The sequence below is a fragment of the Rhipicephalus microplus genome, chromosome 8 (assembly GCF_043290135.1).
Source record: "Rhipicephalus microplus isolate Deutch F79 chromosome 8, USDA_Rmic, whole genome shotgun sequence".
NCBI classification, from domain to species: Eukaryota; Metazoa; Arthropoda; class Arachnida; order Ixodida; family Ixodidae; genus Rhipicephalus; species Rhipicephalus microplus.
In genome coordinates, this window is record NC_134707.1 from 18595559 (window position 1) to 18614376 (window position 18818).

Here is an 18818-nt window from a genome sequence, read left to right on the forward strand (position 1 = left end):
CAGGTCGCGGGATCGAATCCCTGCAGCAGTGGCTGCATTTTTGATGGAGGCGAAAATTCTGTACGCCCGTCTGGTCAGATTTGGGTACACGTTAAAGAATCCCAGGTGGTAGAAATTTCCGGAGCCCTCCAACTACGGCATCTCTTATGATCATATGCCGATTTTGGGACGTTCAACCTCACGTATCAACGTATCACAGATTAAAGGTGTCTATAAACTTCACCAAGTGTAAAAGGGGAAACAAAAGTTTCTTTCTTGCCTCTACCATACCATCCTACAAGCGCTGTGAGCACAAAGCGTTAGGCTAGTCATGTTTTCGCAATTTTCGTCTACATTCTGCTGCGCAATCGCAATCGCCCAAAGCAAAGTGAAATCAGTTTATAGCGCACGACAGTAACGCAAGACAAGCGAGAACGGCCAAGTCCCTGCATGGCTTGTACACTCCAGCATGGCAAAACAGGGTAGCAGGAACATCACGGCAGATGTCTCTCACATCGACCAATCGCGAGCTTATTTCGTTCTGACGTCACGAGAACAAGCTCCTGGCGTCAGGAACTGTGCCGCAAAGACGGGGGCCGCCGCGGGTGAGAATAGCGCGCGCTCGTTCTTCGTATTTTTAGAGGTTCTTTAGAGGCCTTTTTTTAAAACGCGATGACATCTTTTAGCATGACGACTGATAATGCGCAATCGCTCGAGATACCCATGTCATGTCGGGACAAATATGGTCTCTAGAGCTGCTGCCTCTCATCTACGCGTGCAAGTCGGAATCACGTCGATATTACCCGAACTGAAGACGATGAAAGTGACGGTATCTGCGTTACTTTGCCCTATAGATTGCCAGGTTTCGATCGGTGAGTACTCTGTTGTACATTTACCCCGCTTTACAAGCAGTATACTTTCACTTTTAGTCAGCGCCTGTCCATCGTGGTATACTTGTGTCAGTCTTCGTAGTGTGTGCACTATTATTTTCCTTTTGAAGAAACCAGCAAGTTCAGTGTGTCGAAACCAAACGTAAACGAAAAGAGGGGGGTTAAAACAATATTTTTTATTGGTGCGAAAACTTAACCGAAACGTTATGCATTATTTCGTTCAGGAGTGTAGTGATATCGAACTTTTCTCATTCGTTTTTCAGTTCACGGAAAAACTTTGTCGTACTAAACTACCAATGTCATTGCGTGTCTCAGAATAGAGTAATAGCGCGCATCTCAGGCAGGATTTCTTGAACTTGGGTAAGCTTGAACTGTGCGACAAACGAAAGCCATGGCAACCTGAGATGCTTACGCAAGCATACTTCCAAGTGCCTGTCCCGCTGGCCAGCGTGGAGATGGCACTCAACGCACTGAAGCTATTATTTTTATTTTTTTATTGGAGCAGCAGTCTCACTCCCTTAACGCAAAGCACTAAGCCTGCTCGAAAAAAAAGTCGAAATTCACTTTTGAGAAAACTACTGTGCAATAGGAGGGTACCCCATCACGATAGTTGTGTAAGAATTGCTAGCACGTGTGACTTGCGCTCTTCTGAAGAACATGAAAAGAACGTGCCTTACATCTGTCTTTCTTTTATAAGAGGTTTTCTATATCGTTACTTTAACTTCAAATGCCGCATACAAACAAAAACCGCTATGAACCGTGACGGAACAAATTTTTTTCGTTCCTGAACACAAACGGAAGGAAACTTTTAATGATGGAACGAGAGTAAAAGCAAAACACTAAAAAATTTGTTCGGACATCCTGCAAGCAACTAACTCGAGATACAAAAAACAAACAGCAGTATATTTAGGAGTGAAGCTTGCGATCAAAGAATTCGTAAACAGGGGTTTTGTCAAGCCGACGTTTGGACAGGCGGACTGATCTTTCTCAAGGCAACAGAACTGAACAATTGTTAAGGCTAGATTAGTTCTGTTCTAGCCTTGAGGAAGACAAGTCCGCTTCCCAAAGCGTCGGCTGGACACAACCTCTGCTTACGGATTAACTCAAAATACGCTATTGACTTTCGGGACAAAACTCCAAGCCCTCCCGCAAACCATCACGATACTTTTTTCTTCATCTTACAGTCAGATATCTTAAGTTGTTTTTTTTTTTTTCAGGATGCAGTCTGCCATTTCATATTCCTCCGTGCCCTTATTGCTTTATTTCGGAGTTGCCCAATGTAAAACTCTCCTGCAGCCATACACAGAGAGAAAAAGAAAGAAAGAAAACAGCTAACACCACTCGGTGCAAGAGGTTCAGCAGTGTCTGGGAAGCTTCACAATCGCTTCAGACGGTTCCTTTAGAAATTCGCGTACCCGAATGACGCGGATTCAATCCCAGCTACTGTGGTAGCATTTTGATGAAGACCAAATGATAGAAATCCGTGTACTACGTGGTGTCAGCGGTTGGTCAATATTTCCGTAACCCTTTACGGCGGTGTCTTTATATCTATATCGTGACTTGTCTCGTAAAACGTGAGCTATTATTGAATATTCTGCGCAGGACGCGACTAGTCGGGCTTGTACGAGCGCATGTGCGAGAACCAGCGATAAAACCGGCAAGTGGGATCGCTGATGCAGTACTACAAAAAAAAAACGCCATCCGCGCAAAACCAGACAGCCGACGGCCACCGAGTGTGATCGCCACTGTGATTGTACCGCGTGTATCGCTTGTTTTGTTTAGATTAATTTTTCTTTACATGCGCGTTCTTTACGATAAGAAAATTCCCCCGAAGCGTTGGCTTCACCGCGACAAACGCCCATGGGCAGTGGAAAAAGTAGAGGCTCCTTACGAGGCCCGTTATAAAGGGGGGAATAAGGGATGTTATGACTTTCTTCTCGCCGAAAAGTTTTCGTTACTTTTTGCGTCACACCAGAATATTTAGACGCCTTCGAAGGAACCACCAGTTACGAAAATTGGCTGTTCAACACGCCCCGCCCTTAGAGATAAATTGGCAGGGTGTAACCCTGGGCCCTTGACACCCATGACAATGTTCAATGAAAAAGACAAAAAAGTGAAAAAAAGAAGCGCTTTGTTAGGTAGGCTGCTCAGCTGCTGACCTCGAAGGTCACGGGTTCGACCCCGGCTGCGGCGGCTTCATTTTTGATGGAAGCGATGTGCTAGAGGCCCATATGCACTGAGCAATGTCAGTTTGCGTTAAAGAACCCCAGGTGGTCGAAATTTCCGGAGCCCTCCACCACGGCGTCTCTCATAATCATAGCGTGGTTTCGGGACGTTAAGCCCTATCAAATAACGTTTATGGTGAGAGAGTAATGCTATTCACAGGGATAAAGATCTGGAATAGTTTGCCCACTGAATTGAAGACATCACACAATGCTGCGGCAAAACTAAAAAAATCAATTCTTGAGCAAGCTGTAAATGTTTCTTTTTCTCTTTGGTGGTAAGCACTTACATTTGTATAAATATACGCTGGTGAATCTTGTAAACCTAGCATTTTTTTTCCTTCTAACTAAAACTTGTGATAGTTTGATGTTCTTTATGTATTTTAACTGATGGTTTTGGGTGTTTCCACGAAGTTATGTCATAACTTTTTGTATGCGCACATGCAGTTTTGTTAGGTGGGACCAGAAAGAGAAAGACTTCTCTACTCTGTATATGTGTATATTTACAGTGTCTGTATAGCTACATATGTATTATGTGTAATTGATATTTCCCGCTTCTGTCCATTACTTTTCTCATTGGACCCTACACTAGCCTCAGGCTATGGGTCCAATCAGTGTTTGTAAACCTCATGTGACAAATGATAATAAACGTTCAATCAATCAATCAATCAATTATTATCAGACATATATCCGCGGACACCTAAATTACCCGACGACATGCGCCCCCGAAAGCAACGCTACACTCAAACACGTGTGCTCCTTGAGTGCGAGACGAGGTGCACGAGCATCAACCTCGATACTGTCTCAGCCAGATGGGTGGCTGCAATGCGCAATCCACACCGGGTCAACCAACTCCGGGCAGAGGCCATCAAGCATGCAGCGCCACCACCGTGCTTGGCGTCTTGGTCCCTGCGTGGGGGGAAGCTCAATACCCACCACCCCTGGAGGCCCCAACAAAATGTTATTTTTTTCCTATTCAGCTTTATCCCATCGGACATGGCACCGCTGTCGAGAGAGAGGTTCAGGAAAGGAAAAGATGCAACTTCTGCAGCCCTGATTGGGAGCACGGTTCAGCGCCTGTAGGGAAGGAGGGGAAGATGGCATTAGAGATGTGAAGAAGAGTGAAGAAGAAGAGAAATGGCGTCCATGACCGATGACGTGGCGGGCAGCTTCTACATCCGGTTGTCTAGTCCAGTGTCTTCAAGGAAACGAAGAAGTGCTTTGAAGACTTGAGTGTGCTGCCGTGCAGAAAAGAGAAGGTCCCTCTGTGTAGCCGCCGGCCTGTTGTCGACCGCGTCGACCACCTGACTTTCATATTTCTTTTCTCCTCTCCCTTTTGTTTCGCCATGCACCCGGCACAGGCTTAAACTCACGTTTCACCCTCTAGAACTTTTTCGTATACTTGAATATTATCATGACATGCTTGTGATCAATGCATTGTATTCTGAAACGTTGCTGATTTTTGTCCCGTTATATGACGGTTCCTTTGTTTTGGTTTTGTGCCAGCAGATGCCTGCCGTCATTGCTTTCATGTTGCTTTTTTCTTTCGATACTTTTTTTTAGTGCGTGTGTGCGAAAATTCCTAAAATTGTTGTAAGTTCCGGCGTTCCAATTTGATGCGCTAGTTCTCGATGGTGCATCTACGCGTGGTATGTTTTCCTTTTTCTTTGTGTTGCTTTTCTAGCCCCGCTGCGGTGGTCTAGTGGCTAAGGTACTTGGCTGCTGACCCGCAGGTCGCGGGATTGAATCCCGCCTGCGGCGGCTGCATTTCCGATGGAGGCGAAAATGTTGTAGGCCCGTGTGCTCAGATTTGGGTGCACGTTAAAGAACCCCAGGTGGTCGAAATTCCCGGAGCCCTCCACTACGGCGTCTCTCATAATCATATGGTGGCTTTGGGACGTTAAACCCCACATATCAATCAATGAGTTGCATTTCTACACGTTACTTTTTATGTATCACCCACGCCTGCCTATAAGGCCTCATGTGTGAGTCTGGCAGAATTTCTGAACTAAATAAATAAATTCAGCACAAAAATACAACGACCTTATCACCCGAATCATCATGCCACGGCCGCTTTGTATGCATAGGCCATGGCCATGTATCCTACAACTACGTTCAAAGGAGCTCTATCGAAACCATGCTAACTATAAAACTCTGCCCCCTCCTTTCTTTATATTTTCTTGTTCACCCCGCGAGTAATATGTTTTTGGGAGCCGAAGGACGAATCAAAATATAAATATCCTTGGTTGTACGAGCCAAAACGATGACAGGAATTATGAAACACGCCTTTGTCGAGGGCTCCGAAAATCGAACCATTGCTTGGTGTTTGAAGCGCAATGACGTCACGCAATGACGTCACCTCTGGCATTCCGCCTCCGTCTTAAACGCGACCGTCACGCAGGGATGTAACCACGCCATGCCCATGCCCCCCCCCCCCCCAATTTTTTTCGCCATTTCGTAGGGAGCGAAAAAACTACCATTTCAAAAGGGTACGCCCCTCCCCGAAATTAAAAAGGTGCCCCGCCCTCTCGAAAAAAATTCTGGTTACGCCCCTGCTGTCTCGGCCGGGATCGAACCAGCGACCTACGGGACATCAACAGGGCGCCGTAGACATGATCCACAATGGCGGACACAAGGTATATACGATTAAAAGAAACAGAATGCGGTTTCTCGCTGCAACAGATTCAAGAAAGAAAAAGACGGCGTGATAACAGTAAAGTATCTTAGAACTTCCTGTTGGGCGAGTGTGCGGTGTATCACTTCATGCGGGCAAAGTTCGCAAATCTCGGACCAACACAGAAAAAAACAAATGAAGTGGACAGAAAGAACGCAATTAAAGTACTGACTGAAAAGTAAGCTGGTTTCATTATGTCCTCCCATTAGTCGCGTAATTGCAAGTCATGCCGGTATTTGGGTCACAATTAAAATGCGAAAAGGCGACCGCATGGAAGAGATATGCGGACCGCTTCAGCTCTGCAGTTCGGGCGCTTCTGGAACATTCCGAGCGTCACATGTGCCATCCTTGGAGTTCGCCTTTGCGCACATTTTTCTTCGATTTCTTTCCTCCGCATCACACCGCGGGCCTATCTCGCCGATAAAACGACCGATGTCAGATATCGTGACGTAACGGCGCGATCAGATATGGCGCTCCAACGACGCATGCGCAGATGACCATACGTGGCCGTGAAATAGAGCTGCATGCGGGTGCGTGACCTCATTTTCTATCAGCTACTCATGCTGCGATTTTTGTAGACGGCAGATATTCGGCGTCATGACATGGCTCACCGTGACGTCCGGGCGCGGGGCGCGCGACGTTACAGTACGTAAAAGTCGCGTTTCAACTTTTTTCTCGTGTGTACGGACTTTACCTACACCTGCGGAACTATACCTACAAGGAACCACGTCGCCTGGAACTCGTCGAGGACCTCTGCAAGCTTCGTCTTCGGCATCGAAGTGGTAAGTCCCCAAATGTGACAGGCCGGCGGGGAGTGGGGCTATGTTCACCGAACACCACTCACTGTGTAGCCTTGCAGTTGAATGGGGTTTTAAGGCTAGGTTGTGCGTGACCGGTGGGCGGGTTCCTTGAACTATGCTTCCACTTCGGGTCGATACTTCGCGTGACACAGCCGTCGGGTCTCGAGTGTTGTGCTGCTCCGTTTGGTTCTCGTTACTGATCTCGCGGTTAGGGCTGTGTCCACGCGAGGTTCACCCGTCGAACCGGATGGCAGTGGAGCGCACGCGACCTTCGATCGTTTCGTGCCAGTCTTTTTTTCTGGTACGTAATGTGGTCTTTAGCGTGCTGCAACACGCCGTCCCGGTGCTCGCTTCGCCGGCTTGTAGCCGCGGATGTTCAAGAACCTGGCCACATCTAGACCTCAAGTCTGCACATCGCGTCGCGTCGGGGACCTGCTACGGGCGGACAGCAGGTAACCGCTCGCGCGTCTTGAGTGTTTCTTTTGCCGTGTTAACGTTTGCCTTTTTTTCTTTCAGCCTAGACTTCTCACATGAACAAACCGTGGCTATGCGCTCAAACGTTATCAGTAAGCCTACGTTTATTTTTTATTTTCTTTCTTTTTTTTACACACGCTTCCATTGTACTAACAAGTCTTGCTTTCGTTCCAGGAGCCCTGCCGTAGTACGTACTGACGCGCCCCGCGCCACTCTGGCGTATTTTCCACTCTAAATCCGACGGAGCCTTGGTGGTGGAACTGCTACCGGCACTGCATCGAGTAAGCATACGATTCTCGTGTTTACATTGGTAGGACAGTGCATACATTAAACGCGAAGGGCTACCTTGCTTCATTGAAGCTCTGTTGGGCGCAGCCATCGTTCTCCGAGAGGGTTAATACGGGTTCATCGGAATGTGGACGGGTGCTTGGAGGGCGATGGTGACTTGGCGTCTTACTCGTTGCATTGATTAGCTAGCACTTCTGCTATCGGATCTAGCCAATGGTATAGCATAACGGTAACCGCTAGGGCCCATGTTAGGCGAGTGTATTTCGTTCATAGCATTTGAGTGCGCAGTTGCTGCTTGGTGCTTATTTGAATATCGGCGCGCGCTCTAGCTCGTTTTGCCATTTAAGCGCGTGGACGCTCTCTGCTTTTCCAATAGAGAAATCAATAGCCAGCGCCCTGTCGTGTATTCTTCGTCCCGTCGTATTCATTGTTTAAGCGTGGCAGCTATAATTTGCAATTGAAGCCCGTGCGGGAACGAGGGGCGTCGCCGGGGGGTGGCACACCTGGCATGTGTCCTCCCCCCCGAAATTTTTTTGCCATGACATAGAGAACAGAAAATGGCCACTTTAAGATGGTGCCCCCCCCCCCCCCAAATTTCTGGCTACGTCTGCCGGCCACTTGGGTGGTTCTTAACATACTTGACACCTGCGACTGTGGTCCTTTTTAAAATACATTGTTTGTTCTGTGTGTGTCTGTGATAGTCTGTTACTGTACTTCTCAGAGGACTTCCTAGCTTTCATTACCACTTTTCATTTCATTACCACTTTTGTAGTAATGGGACAGCAACTAAATACACTTAACTTTTCATCAAAAGCATGCTCCGGGCAGTATTTCTTGTCTTTTATGAGATGTCCTTTTATAGGCAGGGGACCTTCTCTGCATTTTCCTATCCCCCATATCTGTCGCAACTCGCACGCTGTCTTCCTCAGCTGCAGCGTTTTATCGTAAATTTCGTGGCACGTCACTTCAGGACTTCCTTCGCTAGTCTCTTCCTTTGTGTATTTCAAGTTGGAACTAGCAAATCGAAAGTCTTCACTTCTATAGTTTCAGGGATAGCGGTAATATGCCGGTCATGAGTTCCTAAAGCCTTTCATATGCCTACCAGCCCATCCTTTCGTGAACTTTTGCACAAGTAGGCTTATTCTTTTTTTTTTTTCTTTCTCTCCATACTGCCCAGCATCTCTTGCCCTCTGCATGATCTTTGCACAAAAATTTCGACTGTATATGGCCCCAGGGCTGTTTGAGATTAACCTTATTTTAAAGGCTACCTACCCCACTAGACTTCTTAAACCATGCAGATTCTGATCCTTCGTTCAATGAAAATTGTTACGTTGAACAGTTCACCCGCCTCATTTACTTTCCCGAATAATACATGTCTTGAGTTTTTGTTGGTGTCCTCATCGAGTCTGGCTTCTTCATGCTCATGCCATCTCAAAACTGTGCATATTAGACTCGTGTGAATATTACGATATCTGAATTCGCTTCAATTCCAATTTAAACTGTAAACAATCTCGAAATATTCGGAATATTTAACCAAGACGAATTGCATTTGCACTGGTTTTGTTTCAATTTTTATAATATATTATGCAAGTTCGTTTGGCAACGACAAATGTAGGCCCATTTTCTTTTGTACTGTTATACACTATTCAAATTCGATTGCACATGATGACCAAACTCGCTGTTCACTTCATATTTGCTGTTCGCACAAGCCTAATGGCATGTGCATTCCCTCGCTTTCTTGGTGACACTTTCTTTCCCCACTTTTATAATACTTGATGCCGTGCTTCTCGTACGGTGTCCGAATGTCTGTCCTACTGCTGCTTTGCCCTCTAGTACTGGTGTCGGGACTTCATCAAGCTCTTAAGCTTCGAGTAACGTACTTCCTAAAAGGAAATTTTTTTTATCGCCAATGCTTCGCGTACCAGACGTGCAGTCAACAGATGCCTGTAACTTCTCGGCTTCTCTCGTTAGCAATGAGGGCTGCTCTTCTGAAGAAGCAGGGTAGGTATGCAAAAAGTTGTCCTGTGTAACTTTAGCAAAGACTAAAACGGGAATCTTCGAAGCGTGGTAACCTTGCAATTTTCATTACATTGCTTCATGAAATACCAGTAATCCGAACTGTTCCCCTAAAGTTTTTTTTTTCTTGCATTGCCTGATTGACGTCACCTTGCCATGGACAATGTCGTCTTGCCATGTCACCTTGCCATGGGACTCTTATTGGGCTCGACTCTGCTTTCTTACCTGACCACGTCATTGAGATGCTTGTGTATCACGGTAATTAACCGACCGATAGTTGGTAAAATTCTAATCCGAAGCCAATTATTGCAACACCATTCTCCGATTTTTGTGGTAGATAAGTGCCTTTGCCAATGCCATGCTGGGTTTCCCCCGTGTCCGGCAGCAATTTGTAAAAATTGCTAGATGTAGAATGCCTATTGTCATATTAGCAGTAGCTGTGTGCTTGCAACAGTTATTTCATAACTTTAGTGGTTCAGGTTTCTAGGCTACCCCATCTCATTATAATCTAGCATTCATTTTCTGTGTTGTCCAAACAAAGGGTCTTGAAATAACCGCATGTGCGTTTATGCCTCGATTCAAGCACTTCAGGGCAAACTTTGATTAAAACATTGCTTTATTCGGTTATCATCTGTTGTATGCTGACTCGTCATCTAATCTGTCGCTCAGCATGAATTTCACATCATGGATTGCTATTGACGCAAGGTTTGCGCAAGCATGCGCTTGGCAGACCACTGCTTACCAATTTCAACCTTTCATTCGCTACTCGCTGCTGGCTGCTCATGAGTAATACTGGCTGCACATGAATCGTCGTTGATAGTGCAGCCATTTACAGTGCGGCACATAACGAAATCTCCGATGCATCTGTTTGCTTCAGGTCATTCTTCTCTTGAAGAACGAGGGGGGGGGGGAGCTCAAGCATAAAATGAGTACTTGGTTCTCGAGTTATTCAAATGTGACTTGGAATGTGTGCCTTTGCATTATAACTAGCTAATCTACATGGGAGTCAAAAGTTCCCAGGCCACACTCCCACATGAATGCATGCGATAGTGGCATGCTCACTTTTGACCCCCCCCCCCTGTGCAATTTTACCAGATTTGCATTTCATCCTTCTCTTTTGATATTGATGAAGTTAACGAGAATGCTCTAAATAAAACAAATCGGTGTGAACTCGTATTACTTTCAGCGAGCATTATGATTATGTCGGATATTTAGTTCACATTTCATGTCAGTTTTATCGTTGCTCTTTCACTTTTAAATTATGCCAGACAATCTTGCACCACAGTAGACTTCATATTTAACCTGCTTGCAGTGCAACACTAGGTAATGACAAAAGAAATGGACAAGGCACTCTCAGCACAGTGTAAATTGCTTTTCTGTTGTACTCTCCAGTGTTGCGCTGTATGCCCGTAAAAAGCCAGTTCCAATCAACAGGGGAGTTCAGTTGTTCACACCTTTTCCGGCGTCCGTTAAACAATCCCGTTGTACTCGCTTACGTGTTAACAAAAGCTTCCAAATTGGTTAGCTTGCAATCTCGCATCCAGAAGGGAAGGTGAAGCGCATTTGTGTTTCACGGTTTCAGTATTAACCTATTGGTATTTAGCTGCAGTGTGTTGCCTCTCAAACATGTTTACCTTTGTCTCAAACATGTTTACCTTTTAAACATGTTTTGACACTGGCAACCACTGTATTTAATCTTGTTGCAGTTCCAAGGACTCTGGCCACTTCTGGGGTCGGCCACTGCGAACGGGAAGCCCTAGTGATCATTGCTGCAAGCTTCAACATCGGCTTCAATTTCAGGTAAACCCGCTAATGAAGTTCAAGTTTCACTTTCAGGTTTCATGCCTAGCACACGCTTGGCACGCCGGTAGCTTTCTGTCGTGGGGGTGAAACCCATCCAGAATGCTGTTGCACTCTCAGCACCAGTCGCGTGCCGGTTTCCCTCCCGGATCGAAACGTCGTTCCAATCATTTTGGTCGAGTTCATTGGGCACATTATGACCGTGCTGCAATCGGGTTCAGGTATGGCTTCTATTTTCATCTCTCTTGTGCACTTCTGTATTCGTCTGTCATGTCTTTCTGTTAGCGTTTCTTAATGCTACATCTAGCTGGATTGCTATATCCAGTTACCTTTTAGTGCCCGTTACAAAACTGGTGAAGGAGCGCGACCATCGTCGAGCATTGCTCGTTTTAGTCTGCTGCCTCCCACTGACTTTTGTAATTAAAATATCGAATGTCTGTTTCTCACTGCACGCTTTATGGAAGTTGTCCTTTCAGTTTGTGTGCCACTGCAATGTTTACTCTTGCTCGTTTTTCTCATCCAGGTGCATAAAGTCGTGCTTTATCTATGCGCTCGTCTTCTAATGACCACCCCCATCTGTTTCAGGTTGCAAGATTCGGTGTCCTTTATCATCTCATTTGCTCACGTGAATGAGATGTATGAAGAACACTGCGTCTTGCGCAACGGTCATGCGCAATGTTGCAGGATACCTGCCCCATTGTGCACGACTCCTTGCCAGGCTTGCTCCACACCGGATCGGGTAAGTTTAACGGCACTTCTCTTGCCTCGCGAGCTGTCAAGACTAATGAGCTGTTCCTGTGTCGTTTTAGCTTGTCAACTTTCACTCCTGGCGAAAGTTGATTAGGCGTTCTTCCGGGCCCAGGTGGAGCGTGCTGTAGGCTGGACGATTGCTCCTGTAAGTAAAAGTCATACGCTTCATGCAATCCATGTACAGTATTCGCAAGATTCAAATGAGGCGACTGGTGTGGGCAACTGGCTAAAATTGTGATTTAAGGTTGTCGTGAATCTGGTCTTCAAGGACAATGTTGACTCTGACCTATTCATTCACGTCGTAGTCATATTGATACGACTTGAACATTATGTAAACCAGCTTGTCTTAACTCGGCCCTAAGTTATCCTATGCCCCACCACCCCATTTCTGTCGTGCTTTCTCTGTGCGCTCGTCTTCTAATGACCACCCCCATCTGTTTCAGGTTGCAAGATTCGGTGTCCTTTATCATCTCATTTGCTCACGTGAATGAGATGTATGAAGAACACTGCGTCTTGCGCAACGGTCATGCGCAATGTTGCAGGATACCTGCCCCATTGTGCACGACTCCTTGCCAGGCTTGCTCCACACCGGATCGGGTAAGTTTAACGGCACTTCTCTTGCCTCGCGAGCTGTCAAGACTAATGAGCTGTTCCTGTGTCGTTTTAGCTTGTCAACTTTCACTCCTGGCGAAAGTTGATTAGGCGTTCTTCCGGGCCCAGGTGGAGCGTGCTGTAGGCTGGACGATTGCTCCTGTAAGTAAAAGTCATACGCTTCATGCAATCCATGTACAGTATTCGCAAGATTCAAATGAGGCGACTGGTGTGGGCAACTGGCTAAAATTGTGATTTAAGGTTGTCGTGAATCTGGTCTTCAAGGACAATGTTGACTCTGACCTATTCATTCACGTCGTAGTCATATTGATACGACTTGAACATTATGTAAACCAGCTTGTCTTAACTCGGCCCTAAGTTATCCTATGCCCCACCACCCCATTTCTGTCGTGCTTTCTCTGTGCGCTCGTCTTCTAATGACCACCCCCATCTGTTTCAGGTTGCAAGATTCGGTGTCCTTTATCATCTCATTTGCTCACGTGAATGAGGTGTATGAAGAACACTGCATCTTGCACAACGGTCATGCGCAATGTTGCAGGACACCTGCCACATTGTGCACGACTCCTTGCCAGGCTTGCTCCACACCGGATCAGGTAAGTTTAACGGCACTTCTCTTGCCTCGCGAGCTGTCAAGACTAATGAGCTGTCCTTGTGTCGTTTCAGCTTGTCAACTTTCGCTCCTGGCGAAAGTTGATGAGGCGTTCTTCCGGGCCCAGGTGGAGCGTCCTATCAGCTGGACGATACCTCTCGTAAGTACAAGACGTGCGCTTCATGCGATCCATGTACAGTACTGGCTGAAACCGTGATGTAAGGTTGTCGCGAATCTTGTCTCTAAATCTAGTCGTAGCTAGTACCGATCATGGTTGCTTAGCGGCAAACATGTTGCACTGTATTATGCTTGTAAGCTTGAGCACACTGGTTGGATTCCTGGCCACAAACTCGGCATTTTGATACAAGTGACCTGCAGCAACTCCACTGTACAGAGTAGTTTGAAACGTGACGTATTTTTTTAACTACTGCTATGAATAATACGTTGGCTATATACAACTGCTCTCTGAATAACAATAATGCTAACTATAGCAATTGTGCAAGTTTTAGTTGAAATCGAGCTGCTGACACCTTGTGAATCCTGGGAAAATAAGTGCTGGCATCGCTTAACCGTAAAGTTTCTGAATTCGGGGATACTGTACATAAATTTTTGTGCACCATTCTTCAAGCAGTTGCAAGGATGTTATGACTATAGTACCCAATAATACATTCGATTAAAGTAACAAATTATGTGTGCCACTGTGGCTAAACGAATGTTTTGCTTTGCTAGATCCAAAGGAGGACAAGTGGGGACCGAGGAAGATGCACAAGGACCAACTGGTGTGGCGAGACTAACAAGGTTCGTCAGAATGCTATGTTACTACTACTCCGTTTTATTCCACCATTGAATATTAAGGTGCAGGGCACTAGCAGCCATGCATTGGCACAATTGTTGCCACAGCAGGCCTTCTTCTTGAAGAAAGTGAAAGGGGACTGACTGGGAGGGGCGGCGTTTATAGCTTCGGGTTTCACAAACCCGCAGTTGTATGCGTCTTCAGTGACAGGTCGTGGCCGCAGCGCAAGGACAAGCCACACAACATGCACAAACGCGCGAACAGGATGTTCTGGGTAGACTGGCACGGCACTGTAAAGGCCAACATAGGTGGGCGTTACTTCACCGGATTTTGTGGGTAGTGCTCTGCTGCTGCCAGTCTTCACAAATGTCCACACACTAAGTCCTGCTGTGGCCACTCTCGCCGCACAAGTCGTGTGGTAAGGGGATCTTTAGCACTCGGCAGTTTATAGCGGTTAGCAGTCCCCTGGAGCTTTCATCAGAAGGAGGGTCAACTCCGTATGCAGTGGCGCTTCGTCCGTTTCGGATGCAAGACTGTGTTCAGAGTTGCTCTGCTTAATTATTGTCTTGTTACTTTACCTCGATAGGCTCGTATCGGCAGCCTAGTCGGTAGTGTCGAAGCGAGGTCTACTCTTAACGAGTTACTTTTACTGTTTTGCATGTCTGTCCTTCCACATTCCACTACTATGGCCACGCTTGCCCTGCGGTTTTGGTCTTCGAGCCTGCTCTGCAATGATCCTGACCTTCAAGATCGCGCATGGATCACCTGTGGGACTTGCAGTGTGAATTGGTACGTGGTGTGCATAGACCATGTTTCTTCCACTTTTCTTAATCCACAAGTTCCCCTCGTGCGTCTTTGAGTTTCTGGTGATCATGTTGGTTTTCTCAATTCCAGGTGGCTGCCATGTCATTCATGCGTGGGTTCATACAAGTCCCGGAGCGGGTTTGCCTGCTGTAAGGAGATGCCATCCTGTTCAGGCAAGACCTCATTCATAAGCTGCTTAGCAACCTCATCTTCATAGAGTGTGTGCTGTACACCTATATTAACAGAAGTGCTAACGGGAACAGTGCAAGTAGAAACAGAGTGTGTGGAACTCTTGAAATAAGATGTATGCCGATTCGTGAGGGCCACTGTTATAAACACATTAAAATGGGGGCTGCAATTCCAGTAAGCGGCAGCACCCTCGCCTCTGTCGCCGAGAAAAAACTGCAGCTCATTCCATATCATGGCCCTCTTGCACGGTCGTCGGCAGGATTTTCTCTTAATGTGTGCAAATCAGCATTGCATCATCGGTGAGGGAGGCGAGGAGCACCAGTGTAGTTTGGTAGAGGGCAATTGCTGGGGAGCTCTTAAAAGAGGAGTGCCTATTTTGCCCCTCCCCCGTCCTGACACCCCATGGTCACTTGCGAGTCTATGGCAAGTATACCAATCGGAAAATGTCGGTGTGCTCTCAATAACTCTGTCAAACGTGCTGCTCAACAACTCTCTTCTGTGTGCATGCGACAAAAAAAATCTACACTCGCAGCACCAGCACTGCAGCGCCTAGTTCAATTCGAATAGTTCATTCGAATAGTATGTAAATAGCGCACCATAAGGAAAAATGAGTATCTATCATGACCCAGCTAACCTGAACAATAGTTTTAAACAATTAAAACAAGGCTTGTGCAAATGTCATTTTTCACATCAAAGAGAGCAGACAACTTCGAATATTGGCAGGATTTTACTTTCGGTAGAGTGCAAGTGATAGCCTGCAATGTATGCAACTTCAGTCAGTATGACAAGCTTCCTCACTTAACCTTGAAGTGAGGCTTTCACGGCATTGCCTATTTTCCTTGCACATGTTTTTATCGTACAGTACTTCACTGCAGTGACACTTCTACAAATTGCATGCGTATTATACACTTAGAAAAGTGCTTTCACAGCTTGGCATTCTCCTACTGCACTGAAACAACCTTTACAGGATGGTAGTTGCGGATTTGTGTACATTATTTGTTCGTTCGGAATGATTCAAATATCTAAATTTAGTTTTCAATTAAGTCGAACACTGCATTATTCGTTTGGACATTCAAAGCATTTGAATATTTGCAAAAGCCTAGACTTCACGAACTGTGGATATGAACTTGTAGTGACAATTTGCGAAAAAAAAAAAACGTCGTCCTTCCCACTTTCTTTTTTATAAGGCTATCCGATTATGTTCAATAGGGTTTCAAGACTATTCACAGCATGCTCATGTGTTCTCTGTCGTACTACACGGTGCATATTGGCCACAACCAACTGGCTTCTGTCATTGCAGATCCTGAACCTGTGCAACCTACTACAGTCTTCGTTTACACTAGGAAAGGAGACATCTGCCTACCCCCCCCCCCCCCCGTATCATTTCCATGCTGGCACTCAACAGGTCTCCCTGGTTGACATTGTCTCAACACTATCCGCGTAAGTCTTTAGCACTTCGAGCAATACGGCAAATAACGGCGGGGATGTGCTTTAGCCAAGTGTAATGCCGGGCAGACTGCGTTGCATAACTTAACAAGATTTGTGGTGACAACCAAGGACAAGAACAGATGCAACTAGACACTCTGGTGTCCACTGTTTCGTTTGCACCACAAACCTTTTATTGAAGGTGCCGGAACACTACAGCAGCTAAACTTTCCCAGAAGTGTGCTCTGTGCGAGACATACCTTTTCCAAGCCATAATAAAAGAGCAGTAGCCGGTGGCATAGAGGTTTTTCTGGCCACTTTAGGGCTTATTTTGCACTAAAACATTTTTGCTATCCAATCTTCATATATTTACATGCAATATAGACCCTCTACTTCTATCGTTGCTGAAAACCACGAATCGCTTGATCAGTGTACCTGCTTTTTTGAGACCATGGGAAACGTTTCTGAAAACGTGGCAGAATGATAATCTTGGTTCGCATTGCGCACTGCTGAAACATACTGGCTTTTAATGGCACTTGCACTCGATGGTTATGGTACGCTTGTGTCCAGACTGTGAAGCATGTCGATGCAGTTTCGCGAGGGGCTGGCCAAACCTGTGCACCTGTAGTGCAGGTTGTGAGTGCCTCTCTTAACTGGAGGATGACAGGTGACCTATGCAGTGAGACTGCTGCTAAATAATACACCCTTGTATACTAGCTTGCGGTATCAACTTTGCTTGGTGAGGCCCTTGCTTTCATTGAAACGTGGCATTTCTCAGAGGCTTCTTTTTTTCGATTGCAACCAAACTTAAAAAAAAAATTGACGCAGTGAAATGGACGAAATATAGAGAATGAGCTAACCCGTTCCATCGTATATTCCTAGGCTTAGCAGAAATTCGCAATGCTCAAGTATTGTCCCACTCCCCACCCATCGACTTGCATTTTGGTTTTATTTCAGCTCTTTGGCCTCATCGATGGTTGCTACATGTAAACCTGCATTGCCTTCTGTCTCCGGCCTGTGCCTCTTCTGTGGGAAAGAGAATCCTCCAGGCACCCAGGGTCCTGCAGCCACTGCAGTCGCAAGAATTCCTGCCTCTTGCTTGCCTTATGGGGAGTGCATCACGGAAGAAAAGCCATTGCTGTGACCTTCCCTTCTGTATTCAATCCTAGTGAAGACTGCTTGGCATTAATGCTAGTCATCGCTCCACTGTGACCACTCGCTGCATCTCGCATTGCCGTGAAATGCTGCGCAACACCTTCACGTCGGTGATCTATCGCCTATTGTACAGAGCTGTTCAGAGAATGGCCGCAAGGCTTACAGAACCAATTGCACTTCAAAATGCTATGGTGTCCAACCATCACTGAGCGAGTTTAGCGTTTTCATGAACTGTCAAATATGTTAGATCCATATCGTTGATTAAATTAAGCCAGTGTGCCATATGCTGCCAGACTGTTGATACTGTTAATAAGCGAATAGCCACTGCATGCTGTTTAGCCAGATTAGTTTCTTCAAAACTGTACATGTCCACCAATGTATTAATGCAATCAATATAACTTCAGTGAATCGATTGTTATCTTGAATGTGTTAATCCCTTTTATTTCATACATTTTTAAAAAACTTGACAAGCCCTACACAGATAACAGAACTGCGGCTGGTCACCTTGGTGACTGTACAGGTGTTTTAAGTCTTGCTCGTGTACCCGGCAATATTCTCGAAAACAAAAAAGGCAGTCTCTGGCCGTCCGGTTCTTGACTGCTGTCTGCAGTGAAAACGCCCAGTAGCGCAGGCTTGTTTGGATCTGTCTTTGAAGACATGCTGGTGAAGTCTTGGGTTGTATCCATCATTCTATTATGTTAGTTTTATTAGAAACCTTCATTGGTGCAATGGCATTACATTAAAAAAAATGAATGTTTAAAAATATTGCGCGTCCGTATTGCTTATTTGCCGCTTGGCACATGTGCTGTTATGCGTGGATCCTTCCTAGTATTGCTTGAGTAACAACACACTTTTAGGCCTCTACTGTACGGCATCTTTCTCTTCCTTTCGCTAAGACATTGTTGCGGCGAGGTTTGGTCGATTGCGAGTATTTGTCTGTGTGCAATATACTGCCCTTTATAATCGATAGTACTACCACATGTAGTCATTGCTCAGTGACGTTTCAATTACGATGTATACATGTCACATTTGTGTCCTGAACATGCTAATCTACAGCACTCCGAACTGCATTCTTTGTCAAATGACTTGTGGCATTGTGATCGAGTGCATTTCTTTGTTCCAAAAAAAATAAAGGTTGCTGTAATTTGCTCAAATAAAATTTACCGTATGTGTTATGTCTTATTTTACTGCTCTCTTGTGCAGAGATGTGCCAAACCAGTTGAACATGGTTGAACCAGTTGAATCGTGGTTGCTGTACCTGTCAAAGTCACGCACGGCATCTCTTTTTGTGAGGGAGTCGTTAATGAAATAGTTTGTCGTACAGTGGAACGACGCATTGCTGAAATTAAACGACACAT

General features: G+C 45.8%; 1 protein-coding gene across 1 annotated transcript; it reads left to right on the forward strand.

Moving 5' to 3' along the window:
* Window positions 1-12337: 12337 nt before the first annotated feature.
* On the forward strand, window positions 12338-18623 carry LOC142768840 (uncharacterized). Its single transcript, XM_075871208.1, has 7 exons — window positions 12338-12490; window positions 12561-13098; window positions 13169-13254; window positions 13824-14676; window positions 14782-14864; window positions 16181-16320; window positions 17263-18623. The coding sequence occupies exons 2-4, from the start codon at window positions 13035-13037 to the stop codon at window positions 14028-14030; spliced, it is 357 nt and encodes a 118-aa protein (XP_075727323.1). The 5' UTR covers window positions 12338-12490; window positions 12561-13034; the 3' UTR covers window positions 14031-14676; window positions 14782-14864; window positions 16181-16320; window positions 17263-18623.
* The last annotated feature ends 195 nt before the right edge of the window (window positions 18624-18818 follow it).

Coding starts and splice junctions, on each gene's coding strand:
- LOC142768840 (XM_075871208.1), top strand. CDS start 13,035: ATGTTGCAGGACACCTGCCACATTGTGCACGACTCCTTGCCAGGCTTG. Junction 13,099..13,168: donor CTTGCTCCACACCGGATCAG/GTAAGTTTAACG, acceptor GTGTCGTTTCAG/CTTGTCAACTTTCGCTCCTG. Junction 13,255..13,823: donor TCAGCTGGACGATACCTCTC/GTAAGTACAAGA, acceptor TTGCTTTGCTAG/ATCCAAAGGAGGACAAGTGG.